Here is a 16,983-nt window from a genome sequence, read left to right on the forward strand (position 1 = left end):
GACGCCTGAGGGAATTCTAAGGTAAGAATATGCGACTAGAATATGTCTCTACCGGATATATTGTTACCGAAGGTAAGTAAATTGTACCTCTAAATACGGAGGGAGGAACATGGCTGTCAGTCCTTTTGGGTCCGCTGTCGAAGCGGCTTGTCGGTGCGACTGCCAATATCTAAATCAGCCCCCAAGACCAGATTTCAGAGGCGACTGCGATAGATCTGCAGCGGCGGTTACTGGGCTTCAGTTAGATCAGCAGCAGACTGGTTCCCTTGCCCACCTAGAGCTGACCAATACATTACTCCTGGGCTTAGGCAGCTGCCTGAGAGAGGTGGACATCAGAGGCCTGTGGTCTCTTGCAAGGTCCAGGCTCCATATCAACGTTCTTAAGATGAGGAAAATCTGCTTGACTGTGAAAGCCTTCCTGCGTCCATCAAGGGGAGGCTGGTACAGGTCCTCATGGACCAACACTGCCTCCATGGGGTAATGCAACAAATAGGGTGGGGTCACAGACTCTGTGCCAGGAGGCCTTAAAATGCCTGTGCAGATGGCTGGACGTTCCTGGTGGTGAATCACTTGGTGGGCGCACTGAACTCCAGAGTGGACAGACGTAGCCTTTGGATCGTGAGTGACAGTTACACCTAGAGGTGGTGCACGGTTTCTTCTGTGAATGGAGAGAACCTTGGCTTGATCTGTTCACCACCGCATAGAATGCACAATGTCAGCACTTCTGTGCTTTGTAGTTTTAAAGGCAACTCTCATTAGGAGACTTGTTCTGCCTCCAGTGACACTCGGGAGTCCATGTATACCTCTTCACCTATACCAGTCCTGCTTCAAGTTCTCAAGAAGATATGGAATGACCAGGCCCAAGTCACCCTAGTGGCTCAGGACTGGGCATGGAGCGGATAGTATCCAGAACTCTTGGGCTTGTGCATCTTTGATCAGGCTGCTCCTCTGGGAGGATCTGCTGTTGCAGCAGAACATTCAAGTTCTCAATCCCAGCTAGCACAATCTCCACCTTCCTGCTTGAAGATTGAGCAGCACCATCTGGATGCTTTTAATCTGCCTCCAAAGATAGTTGATGTCATCTGGGCAGCCAGGGATCCCTCGACTAAGACTATACGCTGGTCACTGGGACAAGTTTGTGGTTTGGCACAACGCAATCCAAATTGACCCTCTCCAGGTAAAATTGTCTGATGTCCTGTTTTTGGTTTTCTCTCTCACCTGGCAAGGCCTTTGTTTTGGAAGGGTTAACGGTTATCTTTTGGGTGTCCTGTGATTACATTTGTTATTTATATCCCTTGTTGTGATGAGGCTTTTGAAATAGCTGCAGCTTCTGTTTCCCCCTTTCCTTTTTGTGAGCCCCAATGGGACCTCAATCTCGTTTATATAAATATTCAGTGAAAAAATCTACAATACTCCAGTCTGTGACAAAAGACTTTACAACACTCTCTTTCACTGTACTGTACAACACTCCACATAACTCTCTACTTGTAATTCAATGAAAAAACAAAGGTTAAAGCTTAGTTACAGTTAGGAAAACAGTTTCCCTATACAAAGCAAACTTAAACTACACAAACTTTAAAAATTCTAAAGTTCTAGTCATAGCTTTCAATGACAATTTCTACACCACCTTCAAATTATTATAAGTAGCGCTCCTCGTTACACACTCTTTGCAGTTTGCTAACCTGACAACACTAGTTATAACTCGCCATTCTGTTGTGACAATTTGCAGGGTTGTACTGTAGAGTGGCAGAGAGTCTCGTACAGTGGAGAGTGTCACACAGTTGAGATATATATATATGTGTATGTATATATATGTATATATATGTATATATATATATATATATATATATAGATCCATGATAGAGACTTCTAGCCACAGATTCCTTACCTTAGAACAGTGGTTCCCAACCTTTTGACTTCTGTGGACCCCTACTTTATTAATACTGGAACCTAGGGACCCCCACTGAATTATTATTGGAAACCGAGGACCCCCCACTGAGTTGTTATTGAAAGCTGGAGACCTAATCTGTTAATATTATTAAATTTTCTAAGCAGTCGTGGACACCCTCGGACCACAGGTTGGGAACCACTGCCTTAGAATATTCCCCAGGTGTTAGACTGGATCCAGAATGTTTTGAGCAGTCCCCTTGCACACCGGCAGGTGGCTTTGTTCAGCTCCATGTGGTGTCATCCGCACGGGAAGTGGCGTGCACGATGCCTGTATAGGTGCTGTGCCAGTGCACTGACCTCACTTCCTCCTTTTCCGCACCATCAGTGCAGATCCGGACAAGCTCACCTCAGTCTTTTTTTTTATGTTTGTCGAATTTGACCAGTGTGACTTTTCCATCTCTTTTTTGGGGGGGATGTCCCTGAAGAAACCAACTGGATTCAGGCCTTGTGGTGCCTGTGATGTGTTTGTGGTGCCTGGAAAGGGACCACGACTCCCAAGTCCTGCCCAAAGTGCAGGCCTATGAATCTGAAACCCCACCTCGAGCAGGCCATGAAGCTTCTGGCCTCTCGCCACATGACTCCAGGCTGATTCGGTCCAGTCTGTAAGGGAGCTCCTGTGAAAGCTCTCAGAATCGCTCATGATGGTCATCGCAGAGATCTCTGACGTTTTTTAGGTAAGTCCCACCAGAAGAAGTCCAAGTAGTCAAAGCAGCCATGAGCCTAATTTTTTGGCAGCCAGACCCTTTCGAATCACCTTTAGGCCTCATGGGTTCTGGAGTAGCTCCGACTGGAACCATGGCAGCGGGTGTTTTCCTAGCACAAGTGAGGTCCTCCAGTTTGGTTGGTGGCTTCGAATCGGCCCCAGCCACAACTTGGCAACCTCCTTCGTGATCCCCAACTTCGACACCAAGCCAGACTTGTGTTGCTTTACGTCGGTTCCAGTGCAGACCAAGTTCACACCGCCTCAATTGAAGATGGAGTGCTGCGCGGAACCCAAATGAAAGTGATCTGAGAATCCCTATGGCTATTCCGACTCCCTAGCAGAGTTCATGGACAATGGCACCATGTAGGAGGACTTGGCTGATTCTAGTCGTCTGGTCATCTTAGCAGACACTGGCCTCCTCTCCTCCCTCACTGGCTATAGAAGAAGGGGCTACCTGTGTGATGGTGACCTGAGGTCCTGGAGCTTCAGTTGCCAATGATTGAGGTCAAGACTGGGGTCTTGATAGAGGTTCTTAAACCCAGAGTCTCCCCCTCAGAGCCCCTACTCCCCTTCAGAGAAGCCTTCACTGATGTCCTACTTGGGGACTGGGCGAAGCCCTGTACAGGCATTCCAGTACCCAAGACCATCTTCCCTGCCACACCAATAGATGGGGAATCCAAGAGGCTGGATACCTTTGAATAGAGGATTTTTTTCTTCTACCACCATGAACACTGCATGCTTATTGAGTCACTATTCCCATACTGCATGGGAATCAGTTTTGCAACTTGGCTGATTCTAGTCGTCAGGTCATTTTAGCAGACACTGGCCTCCTCTCCTCCCTCACTGGCTATAGAAGAAGGGGCTACCTGTGTGATGGTGACCTGAGGTCCTGGAGCTTCAGTTGCCAATGATTGAGGTCAAGACTGGGGTCTTGATAGAGGTTCTTAAACCCAGAGTCTCCCCCTCAGAGCCCCTACTCCCCTTCAGAGAAGCCTTCACTGATGTCCTACTTGGGGACTGGGCGAAGCCCTGTACAGGCATTCCAGTACCCAAGACCATCTTCCCTGCCACACCAATAGATGGGGAATCCAAGAGGCTGGATACCTTTGAATAGAGGATTTTTTTCTTCTACCACCATGAACACTGCATGCTTATTGAGTCACTATTCCCATACTGCATGGGAATCAGTTTTGCAACTTGGCTGATTCTAGTCGTCAGGTCATTTTAGCAGACACTGGCCTCCTCTCCTCCCTCACTGGCTATAGAAGGGGCTACCTCTGTGATGGTGACCTGAGGTCCTGGACCTTCAGTTGCCAATGATTGAGGTCAAGACTGAGGTCTTGACAGAGGTTCTTAAACCCAGAGTCTCCCCCTCAGAGCTCCTACTCCTTTTCAGAGAAGCCTTCACTGATGTCCTACTTGGTGACTGGGTGAAGCCCTGTGCAGGCATTCCTGTACCCAAGACCATCTTCCCTACCACACCAATAGATGGGGAATCCAAGAGGCTGGATACCTTTGAAACTAGGATTTTTTTCTTCTACCACCATGAACACTGCATGCTTATTGAGTCACTATTCCCATACTGCATGGGAATCAGTTTTGCAACTTGGCTGATTCTAGTCGTCAGGTCATTTTAGCAGACACTGGCCTCCTCTCCTCCCTCACTGGCTATAGAAGAAGGGGCTACCTGTGTGATGGTGACCTGAGGTCCTGGAGCTTCAGTTGCCAATGATTGAGGTCAAGACTGGGGTCTTGATAGAGGTTCTTAAACCCAGAGTCTCCCCCTCAGAGCCCCTACTCCCCTTCAGAGAAGCCTTCACTGATGTCCTACTTGGGGACTGGGCGAAGCACTGTACAGGCATTCCTGTACCCAAGACCATCTTCCCTGCCACACCAATAGATGGGGAATCCAAGAGGCTGGATACCTTTGAATAGAGGATTTTTTCTTCTACCCCCATGAACACTGCATGCTTATTGGGTCACAATTCCCATACTGTATGAGATACAGTTTTGCAAATGCTGCCCATGGTCTCAGAGGAAACCCAAGCTATACTCTACCAAGCTATTGCTAATTGAACGGAAGCAGGGACAGGAAAATTCACAATAAGATGCGGATTAGGAACGCCCAACTGGCTGGACAGAGCCATTGCATCCATGGTGGCATTTCACACCTGACAGAGGATTACTCACTTTTCGGGGATTTCCAGGCATCCCTTATAAAAATTCCTTTACATGGCACTGACCGTTTGGCAACAAGGCAGATTCAGCACTTGAACGTTCAAGGATTGTAGAGTCACAACTAGGTTGTTGGGGCTCACCATCGCCTTGCCACAGCCATATTCCACCTTCCACTCATTCTGTGGCTATAACTCTGGAGACTGGATGATAGCGCTGGACTTGCAGCACACCTACTTTTACATTCCATTCCTGCCTGCCCACAGGCGCTACCTGAAGTATTCAATATTCCAAGAGCATTAGCAGTTTACTCTGCTCTCCTTTAGAATTACCAGTGTCCCTCTGTGTTCACCAAGGTGATGGCTTTGGTCACAACACATCTGTGAAGGTCAGGGGTTCCGGTGTGGGGCGAACTCGCCTTCAACATCCAGTCTTCTCCCACCACCAAACTACAGCCAACCTGCATTAACTGGGGTTCACTATCAACCTGCTGAAGTCACACCTGACTTCCTCTCAGAAGATCCTTTACATTGGAGCTGTTTTGGATACAGTGCAGTTTCAGGCCTATTCTCTGGAATGGGGGTCCAGAATATTCAAACTAGGATTCAAATGTTTCAGCCTCTATCCTGGATTTCATTGCTACTGACTCAGGCTACTGGGTCTCAATTGCTTCTGTATCCTTCTGCTAAAAACATGCCAGTTGACATATGCAGACTCTGGAGAGGGATCTAAAGTCCCAGTGGGCACAGAATCAGGGGAGTCTCTCTGACCTGCTCCAGATATCGGACGGAAATTCAAAAAACTGCAGTGGTGGCTCACAGACTGTGTTTGGGTCAGCAGCAAAATCCTCTCCCTTCTCCCCCCAAAGCTCACAGTAGTGACAAATACATTGCTTCTGCGCTGGGGTGGCCATCTAGGCAAGGTGACGATCAGAGAACTTTGCTCTCTGGCAGAGTCTCCGCTCCACATCAACCTGTTGGAACTGAGAGCGATTCACCTGGCATTGAAAGCCTTTCTTCCTTCCATCTCGGAAGGCTGGTTCAGCTGTTCTCTGACAACACGACCACCAAGTAGTATTGCAAGAAGCAGGGCAGGGTGGAATCTTGGCCCAGTGTGAAGAGGCCCTGCATCTCTAGACATGGCTGGAACATCAGGACATATTCCTGGTGGTACATCATCTGTCGGGCTCTCTGAACGTCAGAGACGACAAACTATGTCGTTGATGCCTTTGCGGATCTCGAATGGTGTCACCATCCAGAGGTGGTTCAAAGATTGGGGAAAACCAAGGTTAGATCTGTTCACCACCATTGAGAATACACAATGTCAGCAATTCTGCACGCTGGAGTTTTTAAGGCATCTTTAGCTCGGAGATGCATTTTGTCTCAAGTGGAGGTCAGGCCTTTCTGTCGATACCACTGCTGCCCCAGAGTTCTCAAGAAGGTCAGGAATGATCAAACCCAAGTCATCTTGGTTGCTTTGGTTTGAGCACGGAGAGTCTAGTATCCCAAACTGCTGAGCTTTAGCATCTGTATTCTGATCAGCTTGCCTCTTCGGGAGGATCTTCTGGCGCAGCAAAAGGGCAGGGTCCTGCAGCCAAACCTGCACACTTAAGATCTGCATGCATGAAGATTGAGCGGTGACAGTTAAGAGTATTTGACTTCCCTCCCAAAGTGTGTGATGTCATTCTGGCAGCCAGGCGTCCTACGAAAATGACATACGCCTGCCAATGGGAGATATCTGGGGCTTGGTGTGCTGCTCCTTTTGATTGCCTTATTGTTGGAGCAGGCCCTTTTTGCAGGGTTACCCCAAATGTTTTGCTATCCTCCTATTTTTCTGACCCTTTTTTGTTAGCTTTAGGACTCTGGGCACTTTACCACTGCTAACCAGAGCTAAAGTGCCTGTGCTCTCTCCCCTAAAACATGGTATGATTGGTGTACACCTGTTTCTCATGTATGATTTACCTGTAAGTCCCTTGTAAAGTGATATATCATATACCAATGGCCTGTAAATTAAATGCTACTTGTGGGCCTGCAGTGCTGATTGCACCACCCACAGAAGTAGCCTTTCAAACCAGTCTCAGGACTGCCACTGCTGGGCCAGTTTACTGCCACCTTGACTTAGCATTTCAAACTACTTGCCAAGACCTAAACTCCCTTTTTATTATACCGGTCACCCCTAAGGTAAGCCCTAGGTAGCTCTATGAGCAGGGTGCTGTGTAATTAAAAGGTAGGACATGTACTCTTATGTTTTGCTTGTCCTAGTAGTGACAAGCAGCCTATTTTGTTTTTCACTTCTTTGAGGGCTGCTCCTCTTATAGGTTAGCATTAGGAATTCCCATATATCCTTTTAAATAGTAATCCCCGATCAGAAAAGAATAGTGTTGCCATGTTTGGTATGGTAATAAGAAGACCTAATCACTGGTGTAGTTGGATTTTACATTACTATTTTAGAATTGCCACTTTTAGAAAGTGGGCATTTCTCTGTGCATATACCTCTATATACTTTGCAGCCTGACTCCAGTCCACATCTAGGTATGAGTAACGGCTACAGTTTTTGCATACTTTCCAAACACCCACAACACAGGAAGGACTGGGTGTGACAGGGGATATATCTGCATACTGATAGTTTTCCTGGGCTGGGAGAGGTCATTCACACTTTACATTCGTATAGGTTGTTTCCTGCCCTCACACGAAGGGCTGATTTAACACCTACTGATGTGTGGAGCCAGGGTTGGGTTGAAAGGGGTTTGTTTTACACTTGAAAGGGTTCCTTTTAAGGCACCCCCTAGATCAAAGACATTTTAAGTATAAAATACAGGGGCCCTGACCCAATTTTCTTCAGAGGACTTTTGGATCTGGAACCGAACCTCTGTCAGAAGGATTGCTTCACCGCTTAAAGAACTCATCTGGACTGCTCTGCTACTGTTGCCCTGCTGTCTGCTAATTGTTGGGTGGCATAAAGGACTCAGTGGATTGCTTTTCTGCTTGTTGCACTGCTGCCAGCTGCTCCCTGACTTTAGTCTAACTAGACACTGCTGTGCTGTCGGCAGAAACCACCATCTCTGCTATCTGCTTTGCTGTGTTGGGCTGTTCCTTGTTGGGTAGCAGGAGGAACTACCACTTTTGCACTTTGCCTGGATGAACTGGCCTGCCGCCCTGCTTTGTTCCCAGTGTTCTCCTGCGACTGGTGGCTGCCCAGAATTGGTCATGGGACTCTGAGTCTGGCCATCCAGGTCACTTTAAACTAGCATGTGGTGAGCTCTTTGTCTGTTAGTGAGTGGTGAGTGCTTTATTATCTCTATTATCTAGCGTGCGGTGAGCCCTAAATCTGATCTTTAGGAGCACATGGTGAACGCTCCTCCTTCTACGGCTGCAGCACCCTTTCTCTTGTGCCCCAGCTCCACCTGCCTGAGTCGTGTCCCAGCAGGACCCTTTGTTGAGCACCGCAGGCCGCGCGCACGCGGCCTGTCGACTTACAAAGCGCACGAGTACTGCAGGAAGCCACGGGCTGTGCTTGTGCCTAGCCCCGCCTGCCTTCCGGAGTCGCGTCTCAGAGCAGCCCCCCTTTTGAAGCAGGGAGGGAATCCCTTTGCCAGGACCGGCTTTCAAGACTGCCACGAGGGAATTCGTCCTGCAGCTGCAGCAGCTGCACCACATGTTCACAGGCAGCTGCCCTTTGGTGATTCTATGCACGGGGGTCCCAACGAGGGAGAGGTGTGTGTGTGTGTGTGTGTAATAGTAATAGGAGCACAGGTACTCTGTGCTCTGTGTTCACTACAAATTGTGAGATGTACCCTCAGAACCTGCACTACTTGCAACGTGCCTACTGACATATGTTTTTTGTACTTTGTATTGTTTCATATTCAGAATAGTTATGATTCATATGCTTTACGGCTGCATTTCATGCCCTGTTAATAATATGATGTATAATGTTTTGATGTCTGCGCTGTCAGGGTAACGACTACAATTTCAGTATTAGCATAATATTCATAATATTTCTAATCTATATAGTTTTGGTCTTATGAGATAAATGCTGAAAAAAGCAAAGGTTACAGGGACGTTATAGTTAGGTTCTTAATTTACTCGTACAAAATCATAGAAATTCAGCAATTATAGTTAGAATTCTTTCAAGTAACTATAACTTGCACCCTAAGGTAACTATCACTTGCATCCTTGCCATGCACAGTTTTCTTATCAATAATGTTCTTGCAAACGTTGCAGTGTTATCAAAGATGCGATACAAGATCTTATCAATGACATAATATGTGAAGTAATTAGCTGTGCATGGCAAAGGCACGAGCTGTTGTTACCTTAGGGCACAATATATACTTATTTGAAAGAACTCTAACACTAACTGCTGAATTTCTTTGGTTTGGTACGAGTAAATTCAGAACCTAACTATAACGTCCCTGTAACCTTTATTTTTTCCGGGAATTTGTATGTTTTTTTTTTTTTTAACGTAAAGTAATTAAAATGACTATACATTAATCCAACCCCCGCCACAAACGGCCAGTTGGGCAGCCAAGAGCTTATAACAATCCAAAGCTGCGCCACGCATGGCCTTTGGCTGTGCGCAGCGCAGGTTGGCTACAGGACTTGTCTGTCAGTGGATGTGTGAGTGGGGTGCATGAGTGTCTGAATGGGTCTGAAAGTGGGTGTGTGAGTCTGAGTGGGTGGTGAGTGGGCTCATTAGCCTCTGAGTGTATGTATGAATGAATGAATTAGTGTTTGAATGAGTCTGGTTTTTCTTTCAAATATTTTCATAATTGCGAATATTTTGCAAATAAATAGCGAAAATCACAAAAATTCATGGTGTTTCGTGAAATTCGCACACCGTGACACAAAATTATATTAAACCTGTAATTTGCCCCTAATACACAACTATATCACACCCCCGGGGGCAGGGTACCTTCACCCTGACCCCTTATGCCATTTTCAATTTCAATTTTGAACCCCAGAGACCGTGTCCAGTGAACTAAAATGGCAGTCGCAACTTTCTAGTCAGGTTGCGGTCAACCAATTGCAACTCTTCTTTTCGTACATATATTTTCAAATGTTGCGATTAATCGTGGCTAGAGATGTACAAATGTATTTGCTCTTAAATATCTCATAAACTACTGAACTGATGTACACCAAATAACATATAGCACAACCTGTGAACCGGCAGCTAGCTTTCTGCCAAATTTGGTGTAATTCCATCCAGTGGTTTGGGCTGTAGACTTGTTGACAGGTCCTTTTTCTCAGCCCCTGCTGGATGGATCACTCCGGAATTTTCCGTGTGCAACAAGAATCACTAGGCCACTTTTTTGGAAAATTTTGTGAAGATTCGTCAAAAGGTGCCAAAGATATAAGCAAGTCAAAAAATGCTTTTTCTATGGAAACGTAGTCTTAACTATAACTACCTACTGAGGACTGTCAATTACTATTTTATATTATCCTGTGTGGAATTTCTTTTGTGGTGTAATCATTGTGTTACTGGTGCGAGTGTGTTGCGCAGTCAAATTGCCTCTGAAAGCAAGCCTGCCATGCAAGCCAGCACCAAGCTACCATAGGGTGAGCACAGGTTAGCTTTGATCTGTAACTTACTTGCCCTGGCTAGGGTGGTGGGTTCTGTTTGGCTTAGGTGCATACCCTAGCCAACCAGAAACCCAATTTCTAACACTTAACTCTTGCCTGGCTTGGCCCTTCTTTGAGCACAGTTAAAAGGGCACCTTTCCACCATCTCTGCTTTCATATGGTTGCCAGATCAACTTTCCCTGTTCAAATAATCTGTGTGACTCGTTTCTTAAAAGGTTTGCAGCACATTTTCCTCCTACACCTACATCGGATTCAATGTGATGGGCATTTTGCCCACTCGGTTCTTTAGGACTTTTTGATCTAACAGCTTTGCAGACACATCTCTGGGGAGAAGTGCTTTTGTATCTATCCTAAGGTAAGGAATCTGCAGCTAGAAGTCTATATCTATTCTAAGGTAAGAGTCTACCCAATGGGATATTACTGTAGGTAAGTAACTTGGTCATATAAACACTCCGTTCAAGCAAGCTGCTCCACAGTTGTCCACTATGGCTCCTCACTTTCAGAACTGTGTTCCTAATTGCCATCACCCCGCTGTCATTCTGTGCTGTGCCTCCCCCTTTAAGAAGAAAGAGAAACTCCAATGTTTGGACCCCAAAAGAGTGTATACCTTTTACATCAAACACTTCAAAGACCACTGGGTGGATGATCACATGATCACCTCTTTGTAGGTAAGCCTGTGTAGAGGCATACCTCTCACACATTATTGTGCTCTGCTTTAAGATCTGCTGTGCATTGGCAAAAAAGCAGCCTCTGGAATGACTGCATGCCCATTCCACCATGGCCAAAGCTGCAGCCAGTTGCAGGGATGTTATAGCTACATAGGGAGAGTTTGAGTTAGCATGCAGCGTGCGTGTCCTAGACATCTGCCAGCAAGCTACGTTGGTCTCCCTACAACCTTTTTCACAAAGCATTATTGCCTGAACAGCCAGGTTTGCCAGGAGGGACATTTTGCCTACTAGGTCCTGCAGGACTTTCTGGTTTGAGTCTATTCACAGACCCACCTTGTAGTAGGTATTGCTCTGTTATCTGTTAAAAGGTGAGGAATCTATAAAAAGAAGTCTCTACCAGAAGAACAAATTACTTACCATTGTTATCGCTCTTTCTGGTAAAGACTATCTAGCTGCAGGTTCCTCAATGACTCTCCCATCCACCACATTCTGTGATTGGACTCTATCCATTAATAAGATCCCAAGTCTAGGAATCTGCACACTGTATTGATTTCCTTTTGGGGCACAACGTCTGGGAATGTGGACAGTCTTGAAAGCAACTGTCCTCCGCACACAGGAGTGGTTTGTTTATATAAGCCCTGCACGTCACTTCCAGAGCCGAGCGGCGTCATCTTCTGGCATGAAGATGTACTGCAGAAAACGTTTCTGGTTCCAGTATTGATGACAGGGGAATATTCAAAAGGTGAGGCATCTGCGGTTAGAGAGAGTCTTGAAAGAGCGTTACCGAAGGTAAGTAATTTATTCTTTCAGTATAAAATTGTTAATGTAAAATTGATAGAATGGAAACGAAAATAATTCACAAAGTGCACTCAAGTTGGGGAGAAAATGTGTTTTAGTAAGAAGCTGTTAGGAAGGAGTATTGCAATGATACAATTTCATATGTTAAATTTGAGTGTCAATGTTGGGATTAACTCATGGGTCACAAATACCATTGAATCAGTCGTTTAGCATTTTTGCTTTTTTTTTTTTTTGTACCACTAAAGTACTCACTAATTGGACAGTATTGTATTCACACAAAAAAAATCTGAAATGTAAATACAAAGCAGATTTGTGTGGAAATTTTGATGAACAGGTTTGTGTGTTTTGTGCTTTAGTATGATCCATGAATGGCAGGCTCTTTCTGTTCTTGGAGAGTTTAGCTTAGTGCAAAAAAGTTATTTTGCTATTGACATGGAAAGTTGGTGAGAATAATCAAATCTTATACAGATTCCAAAATATTTGACTAAAGAAGCCATCGCTTGTACCTATGCATTACGTTTTCTATTTCTACTCAAGCCGGTTGGTTCCCTAATAAAGCTTCCAAATTCTTATGAAGCAAGAATCAAACCTAGAAGTAGGTTAATATTTTGCAAGACTAGCAGAGTAAAAGTGGAGTGAAGCCATTCCAGCACTGTCTTGATTCCCATCAAGTAGTGGCTGTGACTTGCCATCTGACCGTCAAGCATGGTCGTCTATTTCTAAGGCTAAGAAGTACCAATGTTTAATATACCTTAATAGACGTAGATCCTGATGTGGTAGCTGAAGCCAATAGTTTTTCCTATTAATGACACTGAATGCCCAGTGTAGTCACTACATGTAAAGTGCTGCGCTGAGACCTAGCTGCTTTTAATATGGTGTGGTGCTCGTTGGCAGAGTTTGAGTGAGGTGGTGTTAAACTATCTAGTGCTAGTCAGTGCAACATTTAAGACTTTGTTATTGTCTTGTGTGACTACAAAACTTAGGTTGTTTATGTATCAAAGCCAGTGTCGCAACAGTTAACTGGTACCTCTGCTGATAGGGAGAAGTAGTTTTGGTGGAAGCATTGAAAGGTGACATCTGAAGTGCGACAGCCCATTTAGATCTGGAAGCAACTTCACCACAGTAAGATCAGAGGATTAAATATGATATGTACGTTTGACACAATTATTTTACTGTGGATGCATTTTTTGATGGCATAAACTGATGCACATTCATTATTATACTATCTCCTTTGTGAGTGTCCAATACTAACGAACAAGCTTGTTTTGTTTTATGTTTAGGATTTAGAAGAATTCTGCTTTAAGTTTTGCGTCAATCATTTAACAGAAGTCACACAAACTGCAGCCTTTTGGCAAATGGACGGACCTCTCCTAAAGGAATTCATCGCAAAAGCCAGCAAGTGTGGAGCATTTAAGAACTGAAAGACCTTGTACCTTTTTGGACTGGAAAAGATCCCGCTGCTATCATGAATGCTAGGTTTAAGGTAGCAGGTTGTAGGTTTGACCTGTGCAAACATACTTTGGTTTGCATTCCTTCAATCGTAGCTGGAGGTAGATTGTGCTACGAAGGTTAACCTCCACAGTTTGCTTCAAGTAATTCCATCCGGACTAAGAGTATGATGTAAGGTTTTGACAAAGTATGTCTTTGGACACTTGGCAAATGAAGATTTTCGGTGAAGTAAAACCACAATTCCTGCGGTCTTAAAATGCACTATTAATGATAACTGAGTTTAATAGAAGATATGTGTACTGCACCGGTTGTATCCTGGCTGCCTTGGAGCCTGAATATTCCAAACTGACATTATTTGTTATGCAGAACTTTTGTACCTGTACACACAGCACTGTTGATGTGATTTCCAGTCAGCAGAACTTAATGAAGCAATAGTTACTTAACATTAAGTGATACAATGTAACCTATTTAGTGCATACTTGTAAATAGAACATCTATCAGAATTATGCATGAATTCATTTATCTAGGTTATTTGAGATGCGACAGGTACCACTTGCGTTTGAAGACATTGCTTTAAATCTTATGTTTGCACTTCATTATCCAGAGCTTTGACGCATAATGCGAGAATAGCCTTTTGAGTTTATCATCTGTATTTTTATCATAGTTTTTGAGTTCTCAAATTACTCTTTACCCCTCATGTTTTCTGCCTTTGCGGAAGGGAACCCATCACTTAAAGTGGATCTCGTCACCCAAGTACATTCCCTAAGGCATATATCGCAAGAGACACTGAAAAAATGTTACAGAAGCAAACTTTCATACAATATGAGATCACTGAGGAACATAGAGTAAATTCTTTTGCAAAAATTGAAATGGGTGTGGGGATGAAATGAGAGAACATCCTTACTCTTCCATTTATGTGAAAACCACTACAACTAATGACATTTTTGTATATATACTGCAAACTAACCTTTCTTATATTTAACACAATGCGCACAATTGTGCCTGGTTAACACAAATCTAATTTTCTTTAGTTCCACCACTCCTGGTTAATCGCGGAAGGGCAAGCCGTCGGGAACTACCATAGTTTAAAAAGTAAGGCAAACAGTGAAATCATTAAATTTTCTTGGAGATGAAGTTGGAGTGTAAAAAAAAAAAAGAAAAAAAGATCTCAGCACTTGTGTTTGATTACGGATGTTTCAGACCAGGCTTAAATGAAGAGAAGGGGTTAGCATTTACCTGCGCAAATGTGGAATCTGAGTGGAAGTCCAGCTTTTCGATCTAAAGCCCCATGTGTATTTTGTTTTTATTTTTTATTTTTATTGAGACAGTGACATGGGGGGAGGGGTATTAAAAAAACAAAAGAAACATTTTTTTTAAATGTACCTTTATGTTACTTTTCTGTCTCTCCTTCCTTCTCGGACTCCCGGAAGCACATGTCTTCCAGACTCCCCTCCAGCAGCGCTCAGACGGGGAGTAGAGCCCTGTGCACTTTCTCCTTCCAGCTGCTCAATACAGCTGGGTGGAGAAATGCAAAGTGCGCATGACTGTTTGGTCGGCCACTTATATGCACATAGCCCTCCTCCAACCCAGCCCTGCCCTGCCCTAATCCTGCTCCCAAGGAAAAATAAAATGATAATGTTACGTAATTATCGTTTTATTTTTCCCTTTCGTCTACTGCATGAAGCATTCATATCTAGCTATGTGGCATTGGAAGTATGAGTTCTTTGTGTCACACACCAATCATAAAACTAATGCATTACACAAAAGTTGCAACCTTCTTGCACATTGCTAAAAAAACGTTTTAATGTATGATTTGCCACTGTTGTTTTATATTAGTACAAGTCTGATGATTGAGGTATACGTGATACCTTTGAAGGAAGTTCTGGTTTTAAGTATTAATCTGCATATTCATGAAAGGCGAAGGGCAATTGGACTTCTTTGTACTTTTTAAGGTTTTTAAGATCCTTTTAACTGTGTAACAATGGGGAACTTGGGCATGGAGCGGAAATGGCGGTCACAAGGAACAAAGAGACAGTTACATTATCCATAAGAAAGTGAGAAACGCATTTGGTTCCATTTCATGTCGCTTAAAGACCTTCCACATTAAAGAGTAAATATCCTTTAATCTCCCTTTGAGGCATAAATCTGTTGGAGCAGAGTCTCTTGCTCCTCAGTGTATCAGTTCCAGCTAATCCATATTTGGACATGTAACACTTGAGTACTTCTCCCCAGGTATTGTAAAGACATTTATGGAGGGGAAGGTTGTCTCTGAAAATGTTTCCATGTTTATGCTTATTTTTTTTTTTATTTTTTTTTTTTTACTTTTTAGTTTTATTCAACCCTGATTTGGAATTCTGCCTCTTACCCACAAATATTAGCATGTGTTGATTATCAACATAGAAGCAAAGTAACTTTTCACATGAAAGACAGCATAGAAACAATCATAGAGATGGGGTCATTGGGACTTTCCTTCGTTACTCGGCTCTTTGAAACCTGCTGTTTTAGACATATTTTGAATTGCATTTTGCTGCCTTCCTTTAACTAACAAGTATATTTCTTTTATTTTATTTTATTTTTTTGGTATATTATTTGAGCTGAGAAAATGATGAAACCTGAATATCTCATTAAAGGCATTATTAGAAACCTAATCTGTTTGCATAAAAACATGGATGGTCAGCAGTGCCTCTTTTTCTGAGAACCTATATAGTGGATTTAAATCTTCTTACAGCATGATCATTTAATTAAAGCTCATTATTTTGTAAAGAATGGCTTGCTTTTATATGGGTATTATAATGTTAAAAAAATTGAAAACTAAATGTCGTGTTCTGATTACAACAAGCACTTGAGCTATTTATGGTTACCAATAAACATAATTTAAATAGCTTTTATCTGTACTTATTGGCCAATTTCAGTGTGTGACCTAGCACCAATATGAACCTGAAAGACATTATGCAACAAAGAATCCATTTTCTAAAATGAAACCTATGTCTCACAAAAGTTTTGTGATACATTTTTTTCAGTTAACTTGTATGATGCACTTTGATCAACTGGTATTCCTGTTGTTTACTGTACACATGTTTTGGTATTTCCCAATTGTTGGCAGCTTTCAATCACCAGGTAAAGAATGGCAGACTAAGTTTAGTAGTTTAAAAATGACATGATGTTGGGCCCCATTTTTCTGAGGCTACCCAATGAATACCCCTACTGCCCTCTGTAGCTGTCATTTACCTACCTCCTCCAATGCTCCCTTAACTACTGCAGACCTGAAAATTACTCGGTATAGGTGATATTTAGCTCCCCATTGTAAACTATTTTTTGCTGTTCTTTTTCTGTGGTTTGGACTTAGCAATATATTTTTTTAACATGATTTTATTTACATGTTTAAGGATGAATAACAAGTCAAATATCTTTGTAGTACAAGACATTGGGGCTTATTTACAATGAACTGGCGCAGCGCGGTGCTGTGCCAAAATTGGTAGTGATGCGTCCGTTCTGAAACACAGGGATGTGCTGTATTTACAAAAATACAGCGCACCCCTGTGTTTTCTCTAGCACTGGCATTAAATTTAGCTGCCAGCGCAGGCATCCGTGGACAATAGTGCAAGGGTGTCTGCTTTGAAGGGAAGGATTGCTTATGTGAAGGAAGGTGTCCTTTCCTGCATAG

At 43.5% G+C, this 16,983-nt stretch overlaps 1 protein-coding gene across 3 annotated transcripts in view; it reads left to right on the top strand.

Moving 5' to 3' along the window:
• RCBTB1 (RCC1 and BTB domain containing protein 1) overlaps positions 1–16,198 on the top strand; it is a 330,491-nt gene extending 314,293 nt beyond the window's left edge. For 2 of the 3 annotated variants that reach the window (XM_069205364.1, XM_069205365.1), the window contains exon 12: positions 13,151–16,198. In XM_069205364.1, coding sequence (XP_069061465.1) covers positions 13,151–13,291 — 141 coding nt within the window. In that variant the 3' untranslated portion in view covers positions 13,292–16,198. The remainder of the gene's footprint in view (positions 1–13,150) is intronic. The other variant, XM_069205366.1, reaches the window with a different exon arrangement.
• The last annotated feature ends 785 nt before the right edge of the window (positions 16,199–16,983 follow it).

Source organism: Pleurodeles waltl, chromosome 8 (assembly GCF_031143425.1).
Source record: "Pleurodeles waltl isolate 20211129_DDA chromosome 8, aPleWal1.hap1.20221129, whole genome shotgun sequence".
Lineage (NCBI taxonomy): Eukaryota > Metazoa > Chordata > Amphibia > Caudata > Salamandridae > Pleurodeles > Pleurodeles waltl.